This window comes from Montipora capricornis, chromosome 5 (assembly GCF_036669925.1).
Source record: "Montipora capricornis isolate CH-2021 chromosome 5, ASM3666992v2, whole genome shotgun sequence".
In the NCBI taxonomy this organism is placed as follows: Eukaryota; Metazoa; Cnidaria; class Anthozoa; order Scleractinia; family Acroporidae; genus Montipora; species Montipora capricornis.
This window is the reverse complement of record NC_090887.1, coordinates 8,069,793-8,093,596: the sequence shown is the minus strand read 5'-3', so window position 1 is coordinate 8,093,596 and position 23,804 is coordinate 8,069,793. Positions and strand designations below refer to the sequence as shown.

The window sequence follows — 23,804 nt, the reverse complement described above, 5'->3', positions numbered from 1 at the left end:
GAAGCATGGATTGAATTACAGCTTTGGACTAAATGGCCATTTTTTTAAGTGTAAATGTTCTAACTTACTGTGCTTAATTAATTAATTTTCATCCATTTTCCAAAATAATGCGTTTCATATCGTTCTGAAATATTGGAATTGCCAACATTAACCAAAGAAAACAAAACGCTCCATGCACAAAAGTTACAAATATAGAAGTTAGATATATTATTGTTTAGAAACACATGTAGCCACAGGTTACCAATTTCCGAGCAAATTGAATTTTCTGTATTGTTCTTGTATATTCAAATTACTAAGTTTGGATGATACAAAGGAAATTGAAAATATCAAAAATCGTGACTGAGCATCAAGCAAAGTTTGTTTCTAAGCAACTAAAATAAGTTAAGACACAAATATAACAAAGATGTTGAAAATTCGTTTGGATATTGAATTATTCGTATCCAAGAGTATCCAATGTTGCAAACTGACCTGCCGTCGTGAACGGTTTTGGAAAATCAAACGCGAGGAAAGCCGCGCTAGCACATGATAAGCGCGCTGTATTTATAGAGGAAACCGCAAAATCTTCGTAAATTAATAATTTATAACCGCCGAGAAACCATTTTCGATCCTGAAAACAGTTTCATTGCGCACCTAAGAATCGCAAGCTAGTTTTAGTGGAACTTTTCAGAAATGTTTCTTACAAAAAATGTAAAATTCTTTTGTTAATATATTTTTGTCGGCGCTTTGTCATCTCTTCTAGAATTATCTCAAAAGGGTGCTGCCAAAAGACACGATTATATACTATCTATTTTTAAATCTCACCGAAGCACAATCCCTTATATTATCGACCATTGAATACTTATTATTGTCATTGCGTTCCTTTGTTTGCATTCCCGTTAGCTGTAATTCAAAAAAATCCTCATTTGAATATGGATTGCTAAGTGTCATACTTACATGTAAGCTCGCGTTAACGAGAAAAAATTTCCATTTGATTACAGAAGGCGATATTGTAACTGGAGCTATATCGAGTCTAAAGTCACTTAAATTAAGTTGTTTTGTTTCAAGAGCTTAGTTTTTTGTTACGTAAATTGGACTGTTTTTGGAGTCCATATTTGCTCTAAAATGGGTTTGTAAAAAGACCACTCTAAATTTTTCCATGGTGATGTCATTATTTCGTACGTAGGAAGCTGATAACAGCGTCGGATTCGCACAGCTTGACACCGCTATTTGCATCACAATTGCGAGGGCAAAGGATGTGCGAAGTTTCAATTTCATGACATTGCAAGAGAATAATCCAAAGAAGCTTTTCAGACAGACAAGACGTAAAGAGTACACAAGGAGAGTACAGTTAATAACCGATTAATTAACGAAGCTACATATACGATTTATTAAATATATCAGCTGTTAAACACGTGAGTTGGGTTGCGCGTTGCAAGGAGAAAAGATGGCTGAACCAGAAACAACGACGAAAGAGACTTTTAACCCATCGCAGACTCCTGAACCACGCTCTTCTGTCGAACCAATTGTTCCTGAAGCAAATCCCGAACCTCTGCCAGATTGGGACGTTGCACTGGAGGCATGGAAAGGTCTTTGGGAATTGCACTTCGTCGGATTTGGATTGTTATTTCTCGGAGTTGCTTTGTTTTCCAGTTTCTGCGTGGTTCGAATCAAGCGTCGAAAGAAAGGAATGACTCTGGGGAACTACTTCCTCGCGGTTTGCTTAATGCTGATGTTGTTTAGCTTTTCCAGAACGCTATTTCTCGCTCTGGACCCATACAAATCGCACACCGTCTTGCATCTTCCCGTAATCGTGGTTAGGATCATATTTGCGATCGGTTATACTTGCAAGACGTATGCATTGTCATTGATTAACGTCGCTTTCCTCGAGGTAAACCAACTTCGACTCATATCTCGTCGGCTGCAAAGTATCAAATTTTTGATCTGTATGATAGCCTCGCATTTTGTGGTCGTAATATTTATTTACACACTCATCACATTCAGCCCGAAATTCGCTCGTCTCCTTATACTCTGCCAAACAATCTTAATTTCATGGTGGCTGGTTCTCGCGCTTTGCTTTCTATACAGTGGTTGGAAAGTCAATTGGGAAGCTTACATCACAGCCAAGTTTTTCAGGAAACAAGAGAGCAAAGAAAGGGCAGTTTCGTCGGGTTCGAACGACTCGACAGTCGATTTCGTTGTGCACCAACCCCCTCCTCCGAAAGGTGCACAAAAGATCGCGAAAATTTCGGGTTTGGTGTCACTTCTGGCTGTTATGTACACAGCTGCTGAACTTTATTCGTTGTTTTCCCTCTATAATCTGTACAGACTTGAAGAAGAAGAAGGCTCCGTGGATCACTGGTCGTGGTGGGGATACCAGACGGTTACCCGTTTATTAGACTTTCTGTTTTGTTTGGTGATTGCCTATGTTATCTTTCCTTCGACGCAAACGGAGAAAAAACAGTATTCCCACTCGGTTACAGGGGATAGTTCTGTGCGATTCAATCGGAACATAGGTTTCAAACCTACAGGTTCTGTCGAGAATGGCTTAGATGCGGTGTAGTGTATTGCGTCACAAACAAGTGTGATGTGATGTAAAATTTCGCGGGAGATTAAGTTGTTCGTTTCTATCGATCTTTAATAATCCCAAGACTTAAAAATCGAGAAAAAACAAAACGTTTACATAATATAGAACAGAACCACATGAAAGTACAGCTCAAGCCCATACGAGGAACTCTCGACTCGATGTGTGGGCGTGTACACAAGAAAATCAACTTCAAGAAGGAGGAGATAAGGAAATGTATAATAAACATCCTTAATCCCATATATGTGCAGACAGGAAAACAAATTACTACCGTTAACGACTGAACAAGGTGAAGCGTCCAAAGTCGTTTTTCAATATTCAATCCGTTGGTCTTTCATTTAAGTGGCTAAGAACCGCAAACAAATTGATTCTTTCGAACCGTTTCGAGACAACCTTTTTTTTAAGGCCTAGTTTATACGTCGTGCTATCGTCGAATTTAATTCAGACGAATTTAATTTCAGGTCCTACTTTAAAATAAATTCGAAGGTAGAGCGTCGTCTAAAACGAGTTCAATTCGTCTGTTATATTAAATTAGTCCTAGACGCTTTATCCGTCTGAAGAAGACGGATAAAATATCTTTAAAGCGTCATCAGTTTATCCGTCGCGCCAGTGTAGCGGCGAATGAATGCATAAATTATTTTCGTACCTCTGACCTGGTATATTGCATTCCGGCTGAGAAGAAAATTCGACCAAAATTCGACCCATTAATTTCGACGCGTAAAACCACGGTACAATTAATGTCGACGATAGCCCGACGTATAAACTAGGCCTAATTCTCTGTCGTTAACCTGAAAATGTCAAAGTCTTTGTTGACCTTACAGACTCCTTGGAAAGGAAAGTTACCAACACAATTTTTGCGATTTATTTGTACACATAAACTTATCACCGAAGATTTTTGCGATTAATTTGTATGAAAGTACTTGAATGGCGAACGCGCTCAGTAAACTTTCTATTTAAGATAACATGGTTTTTTAAAAAGACTGCACGTAGAAGGAAGCGTGCTAATATTCATTGTCCAACTCTCCACTGTTTATCCCGGAGGGTCAAGCTTTTAAGGCAAGAGTAGATTTATTAGAATTCAACATTAGTTTCTTTATGGCCAAAGTAATGTTGTGAGAAAATTGATGCTGTAGGCGTTGTGGAAATCGGCACGAAATATGGTAATTTATCTCACGGTTGTGCAGACAGGTGTGTAGTTTTGGTTGTTGTTTTAGATGTAACCCAAGGCACAAGAGTAGTAGGTGTACATATGTTGTTATAAGCGGGCGAAGTTTAATCTACTTAGCTAACTTACTATAGTCGCAGTTATTCGCATTGCATCCAATCTTGCGTTTAATAAGAAAAAACTTCCCAACCGCCTTAAATTATTAAAGAACTGATTGATATATCAAATTGCCAGCTGTTTCTTATTGCCTGTAGGGAAAATTATTTACTAAAAGTAATTAAATTGCAGATCACGTCTAACACCATGCCCTTTGCGGACTTTCCGGTTAAAGAGTTCACGTTTGTCGCAAGGAGACGTAGCCAAGTTCGATAGAACATCCCCGATTAGAAGCTTTTCTCACGGCAGGTTAGTTTTTAGGCCTAAAGAAACGTTTTTAGGCCTAAGGAGGCCTAAAGAAACGTTTTTCGGCCTAATTAGGCCTAAGGTTAGCTATTCATGTAACAGTCACAGTAAATTTCAACCTGCAACCTGCAACCTGCAAAACTAACCTGCCGCTTTTCTCAAGCCGCCCGTTGTTTATCTCCGTTCACGGTCGCCGTGGCAGCAGGGTTCGCATTCTCTTGCTCAGAGGCCGCGATTCTTTCGGTCAGCACCAAGAATAACGACCTCTGGCCACTTCCAACTTATGGGCAGTCGCAGTGAAGGTCCATTTTCGTAACCGTGTACAACCATTGTTGTTTCAAATTTCTGAGCGTGCGTAGACAAGCCAGAAGTCCGTGATTTGAGGACTTCCTGCCTTGGAAGTGGCCAGAGTCCTCGGGCTTTTTGGTGAGCGCGTGAGCCCCCGGAGAGACTCTACGATAATGGACACCATTTTCCCACAAGGCGTGAGTTCCGGTCTTATTGCCCACGCTTGAGTTTAAATGGAAACCAAAAAGAGAAAACAGTAAACAGTAGAAATGGCGGGTTGAAAGTGTTCGAGAAACAAAAAATTTAGCTTTACACACCATAAAAGAAACCGGAGAAATGATCATTGGCTTGCTGTAACAGCGATTGAAGATGAAACTCCTGACTCTTTCGGTAACTGTATTTTTAGTTTATACCATCGTGCAAGCAACACGGTACTTTTGCGACTGCAACAGTAATCAGTTTTTAGCAGCGTGGGAAAATTCCCGTGCGGTATGAGACATAATTCAAACCCCGTCGTTTTATGAATTTTGTGATTTATATATATATTTCTGAGGTGGAAAAAACAAAGAGCGCTGAAAGTAGTTTTAGATTTTGAATCTCCCTCCAAAGTTCTGGGGTTTCCGAACTACTTACCGACTTCCTGTCGGACAGCCACCGTTATGCAAGCGACCAATCGAAAAAATAGTTAAAGTCCATTATCCCAGAGTCTTTCGGGGCACTCACCCACTGACGAAAAAGCCCGAGTTCTCTAGGTACGAGATTGGAGTCCGTGTTCTTGGTGCTGACTAAAAGAAAAGCGGACTCTGGGACAAGATTGGTTCCAGCTACTAATTGCTTCAAATTTCTGAGATTGCGCAATCGAGCCGGAAGTCCGTGATTCGCGGACTTCCTGGGGCCCGTTTCTCGAAAGTCCCGAAAACTTTACGAGCCCGAAAAGCCATTTGTAAAACTGCCAACCGCTTGTTTTGGAAAGCCAATCTTTTAACATGTTTTCAAGGTAACAAAAAGAAAAATGACTGTGAAGTTTGAGGACTTAAATCCTCTCCGTTATTGAGATACAAAGGGAATTGTGACATCCGAAAATGGCACCTTAAAGTTTCGGGACTTTCGAGAAACGGGCCCCTGGTTTGGAACCAGCCAGAGGTAGTTATTCTTGGTGCTGACCGAAAGAATCGCGGCCTTTAGGGACGAGAATGCAGCATTCACAACAACATTTTGCGTGTGCGCCGGCGCAAACCTGAAAAGATTACGGAAAGCAGTTTTGGTAAACAATTTGTGTTAGTGAGAATGTTTTCCGTTTGCGTGGTTGGGGGTTAAAAGCAATTTGTAAAACACTTAACAAAAAGCGAACGTGTTGCTCATGTAGAATGCGTTTCCGTTCGTCTCTGCCGCCGTCTTCAAAACCGGAGCGTGAAAAGGTCGAATTAATAAGAATGGTTTATCTGTGAATATCTCTAAGTTCACGGTTTCAAAAAGATAAGTGATTATGTAATTCCAAAGAGCCTCGTTGGACTTTAATACGCAGATAAGTCCCTTGCGGTAACGCTTTACATGAATTAAGCAGTCACCGGAAGCCTTTCGTACATGTCAAAACAACGACTTCACTGAGTCAGTAAGAAAAACAAGGGAAGAAATTGATCAGTGGTTTTACCTGCCATGGTCCTGTGAAAGTGCGTTGAATAGGTACATCTTTCCAATGCAATAGTCAAGAAAAACGTCAGGTCCCAGTTGTTCTTAGGGTGCGCTATCCGCTTAGCGGATAAAAATCACTATCCACTGGGGAGATGTCACGAAATTTAGCCAAATTCAGCCAATGGGAACAAGCAATCAAATTAAGAGAAACGTAAAAATGACATCTCGAAACATTGAAGGAAAGTTTGAAAAGGGATGGGCAAAATTAAAGAAGATTAAAATGGATTGCGATTGCGGTTTTTCTTCAGCCGGAAGCCTGGTTTTCACTAGCGACGCAAGCACAAGAAGCTTATGCTAGTGGAAAACGAACGTCGACATAAGCATCAACATTAACCACGGCAACCGCCATTTTGTTCAAATGCACAGACGCAGGGAATGTGGAACGAGTGCTTTAATATTAGACCATTTTCGAATTCTCACGGCTGTACTGGATCTAGCATGGAATGGATGCTAATGCGGGCAAATCTTTTCAAACGCAAATTCATCTACCCGCATTAGCCTCCATTTCATGCTAGATCCAGTCCAACCGTTAGAATACGAAACTTGCCTATTGGCGAAACGCAACAAATTTCCTTGTGCTTCTTCTGCGTTTCTTTTTCACATGACGCAGGCGAACGCAAGCACAAGGAAAAGGAAAATGTTTTATCCTTGAGCTGGTGCTTCTGCTTTTGCTTATGCTTGCGTTAACCCGTTTTCACGCTCTTATGCTTGTGCTGCGTCGCTAGTGAAAACAAGGGCTTAACAGTTTTTCAAAGTTATCTCTTTTGTTTGTAACTATGCATGCTCGACAGACTTTTTTGTCCCTTCAACTCCTAAAAACGCCGTTTCGAAGTTGCCTTAAAAACGATTCCTAGAACATGACAGGTAAATATCTTCAATAAAATCTTCAAGTTTATTTGTTCAACCGCTTTCTGAATGTGTCGAGGAATTCTGTCGTCACCTTTGTCGTTTCATCGAGTTTAATTAATAAATAAGCCAGCGAGGGAACGATCGCTGGTAAAATATTCTCTTTGTGGACGACAAACTGCTTTAAACGAAACTAGCGTCAAAGACAAAAAAGTACCTTTCTCGGTTCTAAAAAAATCCAACAGGATATTTAAAAATAAACAAGGTAGCTTGACTACAAATGAGATTTTTTCCAGGCATATAGCCTACACCTAAGCAAACAGTAACGTTTGCACTAAAAAAAAACCCCACGATTTGTGAAAAGATTTTGGTTAAGAAAAAAATTGGCTTTGAAATCAATCGATGCCTTGAGACAAAGAAAATTATACGTGATGTAGCAGCTGTCGTAACGTATGTGATTGGCTCGCCACTCTTGCCAAGAACAAAAGACTTAAAAACACTGAGTAGAACCTACTTACAATACCAAACAATAGCTGCTACCCTACAGAAAATTACGGTTAGTTTGTTGAATGATGAACAAAAACAGCTGAAGAGTTATCCGTTCTTTACCTTATCAAATATGGTGGAGATGGATGACGTAAAGTGAGCAAACTACTTATCGGGTACGTACGGCATAATCTTTGAAAGAAATACTTCGGTTCACACCAGACACTTGGTCGGTCTTAACTCAACACTCAATGAGATCAGAGAAAATTCTTATTCCAATTTCTTGTTTGGCTAGAAAAGAGGGGCAATGCCCAAAAACTGCCTTTGAGACAATAAAGAGATTTAGCCACGCGTTTTAGGCAAACGGCAAAACGTCAGGCCAAAATTTGCGTTAAGCCAAAAAAAAAAAAAATAAATAAACACGTGTTTGATTTTGACTCATTTTTTGCCTGTTATCTACAGATATCGCGCCACGGCTCAATTTGCAGAGCGATGTTACATCAAGACCATTTTCACCCTTTTATTAATAATATATTTCGGTTTGCTGTTTCACGGAAACGCAATGCCTAATCTCTATAATGGCTTAAAAAGGTACGCAAATCAGCATTTCCTTTCTGCTTGCCAGTGCCACGAAGAAATTTTACATTTGTCACGTACAGCTTTGTGAATAGACCATTTTCGAATTCTCAAGGCTGAACTGGATCCAGCATGAAATGGAGGCTAATGCGGGCAAATCTTTCACACAAATTTGCCCGCATTAGCCTCCATTTCAGCCGTGAGAATTCGAAAATGGTCTATTGGCATTCTATTCCGGTTTCCATGTTACCACGTGATAGAAAACGCGGAGAAAAATCGAATAAACGCGCGGATTTGCACAGGTCACGTTCAGTGTTAACATCGCACAGCAAAAGTGCGTACAGACTAGATCGTCCAGTGTGAACCAAGGTAGTTAGGAGCTTTTCAGCAACGATGGAGCTACCAGCATGTTTAACTGAATTCTTTAACAACGTAAATTTCGCCAACAACGAGAAAAAACAACCCTTAATCTTTCCGCATTCTCTTCAATTCCTTCAACAGCATTCCTACCAATTCAGTTGCGGTGTATTTCGCAAACACCATACAACGTAAACAGGGTGGAATAATCACAGAAAAGTCACACCGCATTGCGAAAATGTACATTTTTGTGCTGCTAACGTCATCCTTGCTATCGCTTCCCATTACGTCATCCGAGAATAAAAGATACTAGCTAAAAGGAAAAATAACTAGTTTGACAAAAACAGCCAAATTCTAACATTTACGAAAATGTTAAAAACAACGCTTGAATGGATACGAAACTGAATTAAACGTCCGAATTTAAAAGCCATATAAGAAGTAGAGTACGCTTTGCAAGAAAAGATGGCCCACAAAAATGAGTTTGCAAAGGAAGCGAGATGACCGATTTGCTGCATTTTAAAATTTGCTTCATATGAAAATATCTAACGAATTGATAAATCTCTCTTCTGTAAAAAAAAAGCATAAACTACAATAAATCCGGCAATTGTTACTGCTTTTTAGCTAGAAAGATTTGAATCTACAATTTACAATTCTCTGAACGGGTTTATGAATTTGTATCAACAAATAACTTTTTACATGAAGGAATTAACTAATGTAGCTAACACGGTTTACAATTGTACAAAACATGCACAATTGTCAATTTTACTCCGTCTTTGAGCTCCTTAAGCGTGTCGCGCCATCAGTTCACAAATCTAGATTTGAAATAACGGCTCGACGCTGTGGAAGAACAAAAACGATAAAATGAGTGATTAAACAAGAGAGGATGTTTCCGTGATGCGGTGGTCAGCCCGAAAGCTAAGCTCCTTGGACCATAGCACACTACTTTCAAAGACGATTTATGTCCAGAAATAAACTTATACCCCTTTAATAGACCAACTTCGATATATTAAAATTCAGTCCTAAACAAAAGGCATCAGCTCGAGGCTCTGGGGAATAAATATAAGGATTTGTATGAGTTTATTCCCCAGAGCCTCGAGATGATGTCTTTTGTTAAGGACTGAACTTTAATACATCGAAATTGGTCTATTAAAGTGGCTTTTGCAAAATGAAAATCAGTCACAGAAAAATGTAGGACTGACTTTTACATGAGATACATACTTTGATCTGTGCTAAATTTGTAGTAGACAAAAATCAGTATAGGTGATTTAACAAGAAAACAATTTGAAAACGTGTATAACTAAACATGTTCAAAACTTGGTTAAGGCTTGGTGCGAACGGGGCATTCATTAGATGCACGCCCAATTTTGAAATCCAACACGAAGTGTCCTTTCAGTCTAAGCCTTTGCTACATATTTGCAACAATAAGGTTAAGGGTAAAGGTTAGGGTAATTTATAGCTAAGGCCAAATGTAGCTGTTTATCCGTACTTGAAAAGCAGCATTTGGGGGACACTTTGTGACGTTTATTTGTCTGTATTCCGAGACTCGATGGATGAAGAGTAAGGGGACACTTCGTGACGCTTATTGAAATCAGCATGCATTAATTAGTGGCATTTCTGGACATAACGTGTTTTCCATTGCTTTGTTAAGCGGCCCGGCCAAACGATAAATGTTGGACGATCAAACAAGTTGGGTGAACCAAACGTTTAGCGTTAGAATGACCATTCAATAAGCCGGATGATGTTGTTTTTGTTCTCGTGTTTTGTTTCTTTGGCCAGAGTCAACAAACATGTTGCAAACGCGCATGCGCATTGTGACTGCAAATTGAGCCTTTACCACAGATACCTTACCCACTACCCTGTGCGTCTTACGTTTGGTCAACAGGTTGGATCGTTCAACATTTATCGTTTGGCCGGGCCTTAACAGTATCGAGAAATGAAAAAACAGTAGTCAACCAAACGGCCTTTCAGAGTGTTGCCTCGAATTGACTCTTGCTAGTTTTGGCCTTAATTCTATTTGCCATAAAGTTTTTGCATCATCCAGCACAAAAAAAGAAGCCTACTTCCTCGTGTTATGTGGCTCAAACGACAACAAAGCCCACTGCGTCACCCCAAAATTCAGCGAAGATATCGGTGACTTCATCTATTCAGTGTCAGTGAGCCAACCACAGCCTTAATTGCGATTGAAACAAGGGTTTTTTGTTCCACTGGTAGGCGAATTCAAAAAAAAAAGTTTGCAAACAGGAATCTTCGCTGTACCTTTGCGTGGGCAACCTTCATTCCGACCGGATCCGAACTTAACCCGGGAACATTGTTGGTTAGCCTGCGCTATTATCACTGACCCACTGACCCTACCCACCTTAGATGCACTCTGGGTTTTCACTCTTGCGTCCACACATAAAATTAGACACTTAACAAAAATAAAGCTGTCCACAAATGTTTTACCTTTTCTCTATGAAAGTGAGTCACTTCTTTCGCTTGTATTCATTGGTACCGGTGTGATATCGTGCTGAAAAAGACAACACAGGAGTTAAACATAAGTCGGGTTTAGTCGGCAAACAGCATTGCTCCAACATTGGAAAAACAATGCTCTAACAAATACCTAACCATTTGAAAATGACAACAATATGAAGCCAAACATAATGTTTAGCCAGCAAAAATCATTGCAATAAGAGTGGTAAAGTGTGACGTCACAAATATTTTAAATTATGAAATTATGCGATTCATTAACATCTTCAGAAAATACATGATGAGGAATGGCCATTTGCGAAAAATCAGCATCTTATTGCAGTTTGGGGATGAGATATTGGCCCTTTCATGCTACAGTGACTCCATACGAATCCTTGTAATTTTGTCTTTGTTCTAAACGGTTGGAACAAAGACAAAATTACAAGGATTTATGGAGTTACTGAAGCATGGAAGTGCTAATATCTTTCCCCCATATTCAACCGATTTTTGGCAAGCGGCCATTCTTCATCATGTACTTTCAGAATATCTCAGTAAATCCCATAATTTCATAAATTTAGTTTTTGTGACGTCATCACTTTACCACTCTATAGCATTGGAACATATTTTACCATTATAACACACAAACGATGTTCTAATCTTGGGACATACAGGCAACTTCCAAGTCCAGAATAACACCGTTTCAATGTGAAAAGGAAGTTAAAGAGACGGGCAAAGGAAGGAAAAATGACAGGCAAGTTTTTCATAGTGAAGTAGTTGTTCAGCAGCAAAGCATTCTCACCTGATTTCGTCTCCGCGCGTTAAAAGCCGCTAATCTCGAAGTGTTCAATTTTATTGTCTTGACTGGGCTTGGAGGTCTTGGGCTGATCATCTGTGAAAACAACAACAAAAATGTTACGTTTATGAACAATTCATGAGGCTGACATAACACAGACATCCACTGTTTAAGCCAAGTGCATCCCCTTGTAAATCTCAATTCAGTTAAATGTCGCCCCAAAGAATACTTCACATCACATCTAACTTACAAAATGACAATCCTGTACATTTGATACAGAATTCTAACTAACCTTATACATCACACATTCATTTCACGGCACAAGTCAGATACAGTATTCCCGCGAGATCTGCATGGGATGATTTATTTTATGCGGGCCCGCCCACCGCTGACCTACGGATTCGCTCTGACGAAAGGCTAACGCTAGAAACGTTAGCTTTTAGAATCTCTGTACGGTGGCCAGTTTACATTTAGCCTGCAGAACAGGCGTGATTTTTTGCGTAAACAGAGGCGAGCGCGAGTGGCGCGCGAGGGGAGGAGCGCTCCCCTCGCGTTCGCCTCGCGTTCGCCTCTGTTTACGCAAAAAATCACGACTGTTCTGCCGGCCACTTTACATTATCAACTCCGTTGATAAAACCAAATTTTTGTATAATACTTCCCCACCGACGCAGCACCACAGTTTCTTTAGAAACTACCCCCTTCATTCTACGTTTGAATGGCCTCCGCACAACTTTTTCCCCTTGCAACACTTGCCCAATATCCGTTCAACTTTTGATGAACAAATGTTGGTAAAATGTTGAAACCGTTTGAATTAGGTGACATTATCTATAAATCGACGGAGACAGAGCTTAATAAAAAAAACACAGAAGTCTGTGGCCATACCCTTATCCAAGACGAATTTAAACAATTCTGGCAGTCGGCTCTTTTCCTGAAACGGAAAAACAAAACATCTGGCATTCATAACCCAATCCCTTCTCATTGGAGCGTTGGTTTGTAACAACAAACTTTATCACACGTGTTTTGTGTTTTTCACCTAGGTACGGATTTTAAGGGAATTGACTTTGTGTGCCTTTCTTTCGGAAAATCCAAATCCTGATTCTTGTACCCAAAAGCGGATTTTGCGTTTCCTTACTAAAATCCGAAAGTGGATTATTAATCCCAAGTATCCACTCTCCGAGTGAACTCGTTCGATCAAATTTGAAACCGGATTTTTAGGATTCATGATGCTAGCGTTTCTTTGGGAGACAGATCCAAAAAAACTACATTTGACCAGCGGTAGTTTTGTGAAAGTACACATTTCTGTCATTTGTGTGAATCATGGCAAGCAATCAAGGTGAGATTTCAGTGCTATTTTCTCCTTCGACGTACCCGAAATTTACAGAAAGTCGTAAGTTTTTCGGAGAACTTCAATTCGAAACAAATTACATTCATGCAACCCGGCTGAAAGTGGGCTGTCACTCCAAAAAAAACCCGTTCTCGGATTCTGCGTTACTTTAGGAAATCCCTGTGATCTGAGATCATAAATCCAATCTTGGATTCTCCCAAAGAAACGCAGCCTTTGTCGTTTCCAAAACTGAAATTCTGTAAAATACACAAATCTCTGCCCTCCGCCATCCCCTTTCCCTCTCTGCATCTTTGTTTTTTCTTAGTTGTTGGTATTCCAAACCCCGCCAAGCACGACGTTCGTCACCACTCGCCAAACAGTGACCCTTATTTGAATACTACTGCCATAACTGTAAATGAAAAGGTGAGGCGTTTGGGCTTCGTGGGACACTTTGTTTTGTCCCATATAAAAAAGCGTCCACCGATTTATCCCGCACACTGAGGAAACGGGCAAACACCGTGACTATTTCCCGTTGAACTTACTTGGGATTCTTAACAAGAAGCGAAGAAATGAACTCTTTTGCTTGGTTCGAGATTAGTTCGAAGTGCTTTGGATTAAACTGGTATTTGACTTGGGTTATTTTCTGACACGTTTCTTCCACTGTCTCCTCTTGAAATGGCGCCACACCGCTTAGTCTGTTCGAAAAGAAAAATAGACAGATGCAACAGTTTAGAACCCAGTGTCATTTCCTCCGCTGCAAAGACCAGAGGTCTTACAGCGGGAACTCTAATGTCGAGTGTCCGTTTGCGAGACGTTCTTTTGAACATTTCATCCGCGGTAAAGAGACTATCTTGCTAACAGTAAGTTTGGTTAAGTCATTGGAGCATCGCACATGCAAACGTGCAGGAGAGTCGGAACAACACAAGATAGTTTCTTTCGAAGATGCGGCGGAAATCGGTCTTGACAAAGTGCAAGCTAGCGAGCCATGCGAGTCTCGCATTTGAGTCTAAGTACCCATTTTAAAACGGCTATCTTTCAATAACTGCGTGGCTTGCATGTTGACTCGCATGGTTCACTGGCTCACCATTCAAATGAAAGCTGCTGAGCAGCACTTTCCTGCGGTGCTGTTTATTAAGCTGTACAAGGTGGTTCTAAGTTTTGAGGCTTACGTGAAATCTTGACGAGTGACCATTCAAATGAAAGTTACTGATCAAAACTTCCCTGCGGTATCTGGATAGTTTAGCAGACTCACTCGAAAAGCATTTATAGTATAACCGCTTTTCTATTAACCAACTAATGAGACATCAGAATGATACTTACATGACGTATGTAATAACCCCAACACTCCTGCGAGAAAACAAGACGGAAAAGGTGTAAACCATCGGAGAACAAAAGGCTTTCACACAGCTCAAATAGAATAAAAATTTGAGAATACCTACCAAGTATCAGTCGTAAAATGCACGGGTCTTCTGTTTACGAGTTCAGGGGCTGAAAAAGAAAGAGCGCAAAAATTTAACAGGAGGCAACAAGTTGCCTGGACACGAGCTGATTTCCAGTTTAATCGATGTGTCATGGACACATACCACATTATACTTGGAGATTCAAAATAAAATCGTTATCAAACTAAGAATAGGAAATCGTATGAACGCGAGTGGATTTCGCGATTTTATGGGCACGAGTGATGTTTTGAAAGTTCTCAAAATTTGAGAAGGTTCAAAACATCACGAGTGACCACAAATCGCGAATTGTACGAGCAAGTTCATGTGATCTTTCATTTATTGTATACCCTACAAAACTACTCTATCACTGTGTTTCCACAGCAACTTTCGTATTGCACTCTATACCCTCTGTTGCATTCGCCACTGACCAATCTGAAACGCCATATTCGTTTGAGTATAAAATTAATGTCGAAAACCTACATTTGATATAGATTAAAACTCGGCACGTTTTGCAGTTTGTTATTCCACAAGTAGACGCCGGACGATCACATGACAGCAATCGATACTTGTTTTTCCCGATGTAACTCTTAAATGAACTTATTTCATAACAAAAAGTGAAATTGAGAAATGAATTAAAAAAAATTAAGTTAACATTTCGCCTCCCGCAAGCACAGGAAAATTGCAACTCGTTAAAAGGAAAATGATAAACCCCGGTTTTTAACTTTAAACTTTCGACCGGAGCAATGATGTCAATAATTAAGCTTTATATTGGGTACTTTTCATTCGACCAAATCCCCTATTTGAAAATTTGACGATCTTCGAGTGCACAATGGAATAGACTTAGGGCCTCCACAGACTAGGGATTTAGTTGTCGACAACTATTTGTGATCGACAACTATAAAGTTATCGACAACTAAAAAACGTAGTCTGTGGCACAAGTTGTCGACAACTAAACCCCAAATTATTAGTTGTCGACAACTAAGCAGGCCCTTAATTAGTCAGGCAATCCACAGCAGATTTGTCCAGAACTGCGCCTAATTAGATGCACGCGGATTTCAATAAGCGTCACGAAGTGTCCCCTTGCTCTTCATACCTCGTGTCTCGGAATACAAACGTCACAACGTGTCCCCCAAGTAAGGATAAACAGCTGCAAACATTCCCCGGTTGTTCAAACGGTGGATAGCGCTATCCACCGGATAAATCACTATCCAATTGCGCTATCCACTGGATAGTGATTTATCCCGCTAACAGCGCTATCCATGCATCGTTTGAACAATTGGGACCTGAAGGTTAGGTCTATCTCAGGCAGTATAAACAAAATTGAGGAACTCCATTCACGAAATTTCCATTCCATTCCATTCAATTCGACCCCCCCTCATCCAGGTTGTTTGGTCGAATGGAGAGCGCCCCGAATGCTCACCGACAATCAACTCACCGGAGAATTCTGGATTTCCGAACACTTGTCTAATTACCGATTCTGAATCGGAAATTTCCGTTGCACATCCGAAGTCGACGATCTTGACCTTTGGTAGCGGCCCAGTAGCAAGGAGAAGATTTTGAGGCTAAAGAGGATTTCAAAAAATGAATAAGTAGAGCGAGTTTCAATCGAGTGTCGTAAAACCAAAATCAAAGTAATACTTCGGCCAATCAAAAAGGACTGAAGCAATCCAGGAAACCAATCAAAACTCGAAGTAATTGTACGTAGCAGACACAAAGCGCGGGAAAATGTGCACGCGCGAGCCACGACTGGTTTCACTTCTGATTGGTTGAAAAACTGGCGTGAGAACTTTGAACCAATCACCGAGTGAAGTAATGCAAAACCAAAGCAATTCGCTAATTACTTTCGATACTCAATCGAAAACCGCTCTAATAACTATTAAATTTGTATTAACTAGTGGCTCCAGTACGGAAATGATCTCACACTAGGAAAGAGAAAGAAATGTTATTCACCGCTCGGAAGGTCCGTATTGGGATAAACAGATTTTGAGTACGGCCCAAGGGTCTAATTCAAAACAGAAGCTTTTCCCAAGACGAAATCCCTTCGGCCTGGGAATAATGCTTCTAATTTCTTCGCGGCCTAAACACAAGGCATCGAGCTTGCGGTTGAATTCTGTCGTTCTATCTGACTTCAAAGTAAACAAGGGAAAATAATTTTGAAAGATCCGTGAAACGCGAAAGTGAACGTTAGCTACGCGGCGATTTATCCACTAAAAATTCAGCTTGGCTTCGAAGGCAAGAAAGCAAAATCTCGCCCGCTCACGGAAACAATCAGATTGTTCAATTAACCGAATTCCGCACGCTCGCGCTCTGGGAAAAGACTAGCAAAATGTTTCATCCGCCGCCGGCTAAAAATTAGGGAGTTTTAGCAAAGACGACGGGTACGGCTACGGCAACGCCACAAAGCAAGAATATTATTGGTTAAAAAAGGAAAAATACTCGTGCTGCACGTGCAACACGAATTTCCGTGCATTTCTTTGCCGTACTCCACAAAACAACAACGTGAAATCACCAAAGTTTAGGTTTTGACGACAACGTGAGCATATAATAATGAAAAAGTCATTTTCAGTTTCGACTTTAAACCGTTCGTACCCATCCAGTTACAGGATAGTTCGCCTGTATTGTACAATGTGAACAAGACGGATTAATCGCGAAATACTTGCGATAGCGCTAACTTATATTTTGGACTGACGTTTTCGTTGCTGTAGCCGTCGTCTTTGCTAAAACTCCCTATTAACTGCACGGCCTCCGGATTTGATCAGAGTTACTCTATCGACTGTGCTACAAGGCCACACGGTAGCAAGCAGATGTCATTTCTGCTGCAAGTAAACTTAGCCAAGTAACACTAGTACTCACTACATGTACATAGAATCGATAGATTTTTTCTTGCAAAGCCCAATCCCTAGCCACTCTTAACTGCCTAAAGCCTCACCTTCAAGTCGAGGTGTACAATACTGAGATCCCGGAGGTGTTGAACTCCTTCTAGTATTTCCCGTATGAAACCAATCGCGACTTTCTCCGTTAAATTGTCCATTACAACTAGATGGTCAAACAATCGACCTCCCGATAAAAGTTCAACAATTAATACAAAGTTCCTCGGTGCATCAAAACAGTCGATGAAACCACATAAATTCGGATGTTTTAGTCTTCTTAGAAGGTAAATTTCATCCTCAACATCCTCTTTGCCAACCATTCGCTTCTTCACGAGTTTAGCTGCATATTCGTTGCCAGTTGCTTTCTCGACGCATTTCTTTACAACCGAAAATCGGCCCCTGAAAAGTAAACACAGTTTACGGAATAAAATCAGTACAATCTACAACAGAAACGAAGCCGTGAGATATTGACAGTTTGATAAGGAATGAAGCAGAACCAGATCTCGAAGAGAGACAACGCTCATAGCCAAAAAAGAAATTCACTTAAACAGTGTAGGGTACAACAATGAAGACAATATTAGTCAAAATCTAGAAAAGTAGGAAGGTCTAAATTCACCCACACCCCTTCCCCTCTACAAAAGAATTTATCGCCGCGCGACCCCTAGAACGCGCACCACGCTCTTGCTCGCGCGCCACGTTCAAATCGCGCGTTCACGTTCAGCACGCGAGAGCGCTTTTACTAAATTTTCTGTTTTATCTCGAGCTTACCTTCCCAGCTCAGCGTAAACATTATGGAAATTTTCAATATCTTTCTTCCACACGATAGGTTCCGATTTCGAACCTCTGCGCTTTTTCCTTTTGTGCTTCTTCCTCTTTTCGTCGTCTAAGAACAACAGAGAACCGAAATGTTAACAAACATAACTGTCAACGGGAATGGGTAACGCCGGCGTGAAGTTCGCGAGTTGCAGACACGAAACAGTGGCCACAGAACTCGCATCAACAGGAGCGCATTACGCAGAGCTAAGAAGTCTCGTGTCTCACCATGAAGCCATCGTTTTCTAAGACCGACTACATTTAGAGAAGCTTTCTCGCCAAACATTGCCTCTATGTCAATCGACGCACAATCCATCCTTTTACAACACATATGCCTATGTCATTCAAGGACATGAATTTAAAATATCCTTGTCTAAGAATACGATCACTTCAAGTGAGGGTACCAGTCGTTCGCTCCTTGTGATGTCCTCCTATTATTAAGTTTGTTTCTCCTCTCTGCTCTGAAAAGTCAGTTTTCGCCGGAGTTCCCGGTAACTCGATTCGTGGAGTTCGGATTGGGAACTAACGATTTCCTAAGCTCTTCGTTTCGTGTTCCAGATAATTATATTTTGGTTAATAAATTCAATGGTGATCATTCAACTAATTTAGCTTTGAGGTTATTTTGTGTGAACAGTTACTGTAAGTAGTAGAACTTTATTTTTGCGGCATTTACAGTACGAATTTATTATGGCTGTCGTAGTTTAAGTTGTATCCTACGCAGGTATTTTTTGCCTTGCCAAGCAACCATTCTTCTACAAAAGAGGATATTTCGAAGAGCCCAAGTGCGAAATCTTTCTAGCGATAGTTTTTATTCATAAAAAAGTTAAAATAATACACATAAAAAATCGCACTCAGGCCGGCATGGAATCAATTTGTAGTAGTCAACTCGGAATTCTTGTGCTGCAATGACCAGTACTCTCGCTGATCTAAATAAATTGAGTTTTGAAAAAAATACATGTCAAAAGTCATCTCACTCTTTGAGCCTGCAGTCATATTAGTCAACAACAGAGAAGATCAGATAATGCGAAAAGATGACCTGTTTGAAGTCACTAGGAAAGTCATGTACAGCTCTGATTCAAGAAAAAGAGATTCTCCCAGTAAAATTGAATACACTAATCCATGTGTGTTCGATTCATGCGCTCACCATACCTCCGTTGATCACTGTTAGAAAGTAGATAAAAAAACGCTAGCAAAGGTATGACACTCCTTATAGACTGCGTCCTTTGACGACGAGCAAAACCATCTTTACGGCCTCCACGAATGCATTGATTTGGGGGAAAAGGAAGGAGCAAGTAGTTAGCGCTGGACAGAGATGTGATGTCCGTTCGAGGACACCTAAACGCGGAGGGCTCTTTCTATCTTCCGTGTTCTCGTGAGATAACAGGGCAGAGAAAAGAGAATGAAGAAATGAGGAGGCAAAGACGAAGGAAGGGGAAGGGGAAGGTGCTGGAGGAACACATGGGGGGCAAAGGTACGAGAACAAACATAGAGGGAAGGGAAGGTAGTGGAGGAATTTAGGGTGAACGGAAAAAGGAAAAAATGAAAGAGGTGAGGGTAAGTTACTAAAGGAAAATAGAGGGGTTAGGGGAAAGGCAAAAAAGATAGGTTAGAGGGGAAGGTGAGGTACAGAAGGAAAACAAAAAAGAAATGTGCACAGAGGGAAAAAAGATAGAGGGAAGGGGAGGGTAGTGGATGAAAAAACAGAGGGCAGGGATAGGAGAGAAAACGATAGAGGGGACGGGAAGGTGGAGGAGAAAAATATAAGGGAGGTATAAGGTCGAGCACGGAAAAAGGAGAAGTGTAAACAGAGAGAGAAGAGGGAAGGGTAATAGCGTAAAAGGACAGAGACCGGGGATGGAAAGGAAACGATAGTTGCTGTGGAAAATAATGAAGGGTTGGGAACGCAGGAAGAAAAAAGTATTATCATTGGGAGGGGAGAGAGAGCAAAGGACTGACAGCTTCCTTTCTTGGATTTGTTCGAATATAGTACACTCAAAACACCTTGTTGTTTTGAGTTCAAATATTTTAATGGAGGATAACTCCCAACATTTTCGACCAATTAACAAGGATTGAGGCTAAGAACAGATTGACAGACTATACTATTCAAATATGCAGTTTTTCCAAACCGCAACAATTCTAATCTATTTTTTCTTTTCTGTAAGTAAAATTTTTTCAATTAATTTCAGTCAAATTTAAATAAGATCCTTGGTACAATGAGCCCAAGATTGATTGGACGAGACATCGCATTTAGAAAATGCACATTAATTCCCTAAATAAAAATATCAAAATAATTTTCTCCAATAATTTCACGGAGTCAATTTTAAATTAACAGTAACACGATAAAAGCTAGCTAAACCGTCGCGAGAGCAAAATGCACTTCGTTTTTGAAATTTAAAGAAAAGTCTGAAATGATTGCAATTTTACAAAATTAACTTAAAATAATGTACAGTTCCTAATTTCGTAACTAAAATTCAACCAAATAATACCTCACAATGAGGAATTTCTTTTCAGTGCCTGTGTTCCGCAATGACACTCAATTTTAACTGCTTGTACCTTAGTGGCAATCATTAGTTCTTATTTTCTGACAAAAACCGAATTCAAACTTCTTCTTTCGCATTAACTTTAACTACAGTAGATTAACTTTGAAATTTCATTTGAAGATGTTTTCCAGAAAAAAGGTCCCATTTGATTGGTGGAATGGTAAAAGAAGAGCGTGCCCGCACGCCCCTTTCGTTCACTCACGTGTCGAAGAATTAAAACGAAATCACTAATTGGTCAGATTTCAAACTGAACGTGATTTGTATCTGGCCAGCAGATCACGCGATGCGGAGTAAAGCTATCCCTTTGTACTGGAAAACACCTTTACTTTAAAATTATGTTTAAACAAAAACAATCGAATTAAAGTTATTTAACGCTATTTTGAGACTCGTCACAAAGCATAATGGTTCGAAGAAACCACATTTATATGCAGTATAGCATAACCCCCTAAAATTATTAATCATCTACTTGACAAATTTATTTTACCAAAGCGTATGATCTATGTTCTTTGAACCTTTTAAACAAGTTTATACAACTATATAGTAATTTATGGTAGAAATTATTTTCTTTACAGCGTCTTGTCGTCTTTACACGTGCTGGAAATATCTTAAGGTGAAGACTACGAAGCTCAATAATTTTAAAACTCTATTCTGAATATTCTGAAGATGTACGTAGAAAGCTGGAGTTGGAACAGTTTCATTCCTCTGAAAAAAGCACAAAGCAAGACATTACAATGAGTTAATATTTTCTTAAGAAAATGTATTACTTGGGAAGGATGTTAGACTTGAAGACAGTCAAGTTTAGCCTGGAGTACGCTCTCGACTTTTACCGCTTCATCAGTTAATTCAGCTTTGTAAAAAAAAAACGTGAGTTTAATTAAGCTGGGAAGTAAGTCCGCCAACTGAGAAAGAGCGTCCATGCAATGTTCAAATGATTAAATTTTCGCATTATTAGAATACAAGGTAGACTTCGATTTTTTTTCCAAATCCCTCAGACAAGAGAGCTTAGTATAGATCGGAGAGAGGACCATTTGACCACTCCAAACAAATTTCTTTTAAATTACCGATTAACGCATCCGCACCGAGGTCGGGTTCCTGATAAACCCAGGAGCTTCAGTTTCACTATTAGAGGCCAGCTCCCAGATAGAGACGACTCCTTTCAGAAAATCCTGGGAACACAGCTACAGCCCCCAAGCGGAAGGGAATAATACTGAAGAAACTGGTAGAAAAATGGAGCAAATGGGAAAACCATAAATGACCTTAAAGTTATCGCTTGCAAGAAATGCTCAACACGCGATAAAACGCTGCAACGAAATTAACTGAACCAGTAAAGGACAGCGGTTTCCAGAACAAATGAAAAACTGGCGCATGCGAATGGCAAATCGCCCTGACCATACTGAACTGATAGACAAGGGCTTATTGTCAATTCCGTTCAATTCCAATAAAACTGCATATGCGACCTCAGCAAAAGCCTGGATGCTCTTTCTAGTTTTCGATACAATCATTTTTCCAACCTCGTTTCCAGGGTCTCTTTGGTGTCATTTTTCACCATCCTCTTCTCTCGTTTCAATCCTCGTTAATTTTAATCAGAAATTTCCACATCAAGTAGGCTTAAAAGACGTTTAAGAGTATTCAATTACACAGTTTACACAGTTAACCCATCACCTTAAGTTTACGTTGAAGTTTTAGTTTATGATGACTGATTATAAATGGTTTACCTCTTTCCCAGAACAGTGTGAATTTTAAGGATGTTACTGTAAGATGTTCTCATTAAGATAGAATATATTGGTGAAAGAATTACTTTAGCATAATTAATTCGATTATTATTTGTGTGTACGTTACAAAAGTAGAGGAACTTAATTACTTTGCATTTTCTCGATGATCACAAAAGATCTCTCTCTTAAAGTGATGAGTACTGAAAACTATTCGAAAGAGTAACAATGACATTTTGCAGAAATTAGGAGTTAATGACACTCCAAGCTCCACTGTCATGAACATCTATTCTCTCCTTGCAACATCACCACCCGGTCAAACACACATGTCATGAAAATAAACAAAATAATTAGCGAGCGTGACATCTTAGTATGGTTAAACAACCTCTGGGGAGAACATTTGAAGAACAGAGAGAAGAATAATTATGTGCATATAACGCCAGATGCCAACATAATTCTATCCGCCGATAGCAATCATAGGCTTCCTGATGTCGAGGAAAGAACGGCAATGTGTTCGCTATTGGTGGAGAGATTTACCTTGAAAAGACACCTTTCCAGGGTTATTCGTTTCGGGTTAAACTTACCGCTTTCAAAATCAAGTGTTATCGAATCTGACATGGGACTGTGTTTGCTGATGCCAATATCGTTATTAGCACTGACTCGGAACTGGTACGTGGCGCCTGGCGTCAGATCATCGATGAACGCTGTGTTTCCCGCCACAAATGGTACCGCCGGCATCCACATGGTCACCCCAGTCTCCTTGAACTCGACAGCGTAGCCAGTGACTGGTTTCCCGCCATCAAGTTGAGGTGGTTCCCATTCCAAAACGAGGGATGATGACGTCATTTCTTTGACAAAAGGTTTCGAAGGAGGCTCTGGAACGCCTAAGCGTAAAATTAAGAGCAATAACTCGTGAGACTTAAGCTTGCTTTAATTATTTTTTTGGTGCGAAGGACAAGCATTTAGTGAAGAGCCTTTTAATAAATAGTAAATGAATTTTTTTGAGTAACATAGAAAAACTGATAATGGCGGTTTGAAATTCCAAACAGTTCCACTTGAAGGTTTTTGCAATTATATCTCAGACGAGCAGGGTGTTGACATTTATTTGATTATCGACCTTTGGAAATGAATGAACGACTTTCGAGCTAGTTCAGGCGGATTGTATCACAAGTAATTTTCTTCAAATTTCGCTGAGTTATAATCCTCAGTTTTAACACATATTAGGTAACCATCTTCCGTCTACTGTATTTAATCGACGGGATACTTTGCGATCAATTAATGATGCTACAACTTCTGCTTTGAGCTTGCTACGCTGTTCACCTGTTAAAAAAATTCAAGCTATTCCACCTCTACTGCATTGTTTCAAATCACGCAATTTTCTAGAAGGATCAATTAATTACTTAAACGGGAAAACACCAAAAATTACACACGCCCAACATGTTTAGCAAACGAGTAACGTTTTTAGCAAAACGAACCGCAGAAGAGAAGACGAAATGCCG

At 40.1% G+C, this 23,804-nt stretch overlaps 2 protein-coding genes across 22 annotated transcripts in view; one reads left to right on the top strand and one right to left on the bottom strand.

The window, feature by feature from the left end:
• Positions 1-841: 841 nt before the first annotated feature.
• On the top strand, positions 842-3,652 carry LOC138049342 (uncharacterized). Its single transcript, XM_068895586.1, has one exon. It carries the CDS (start codon positions 1,424-1,426, stop codon positions 2,537-2,539), a length of 1,116 nt encoding a protein of 371 aa, XP_068751687.1. The 5' UTR covers positions 842-1,423; the 3' UTR covers positions 2,540-3,652.
• A 3,328-nt stretch (positions 3,653-6,980) lies between these two features.
• Positions 6,981-23,804, bottom strand: part of LOC138049335 (kalirin-like) — a 170,252-nt gene continuing 153,428 nt past the window's right edge. For 16 of the 21 annotated variants that reach the window (XM_068895570.1, XM_068895571.1, XM_068895569.1 and 13 more), the window contains 11 exons: positions 22,890-23,189; positions 18,012-18,126; positions 17,303-17,642; positions 15,809-15,935; positions 14,374-14,422; positions 14,255-14,281; positions 13,477-13,629; positions 12,493-12,538; positions 11,617-11,706; positions 10,815-10,878; positions 6,981-9,209 (listed from right to left, as the gene is read on the bottom strand). In XM_068895570.1, coding sequence (XP_068751671.1) covers positions 10,822-10,878; positions 11,617-11,706; positions 12,493-12,538; positions 13,477-13,629; positions 14,255-14,281; positions 14,374-14,422; positions 15,809-15,935; positions 17,303-17,642; positions 18,012-18,126; positions 22,890-23,189 — 1,304 coding nt within the window. In that variant the 3' untranslated portion in view covers positions 6,981-9,209; positions 10,815-10,821. Of the gene's footprint in view, positions 9,210-10,814; positions 10,879-11,616; positions 11,707-12,492; positions 12,539-13,476; positions 13,630-14,254; positions 14,282-14,373; positions 14,423-15,808; positions 15,936-17,302; positions 17,643-18,011; positions 18,127-20,064; positions 21,299-22,889; positions 23,190-23,804 lie in introns of those variants that run through there. The other 5 variants (XM_068895575.1, XM_068895578.1, XM_068895577.1 and 2 more) reach the window with 1 other exon arrangement.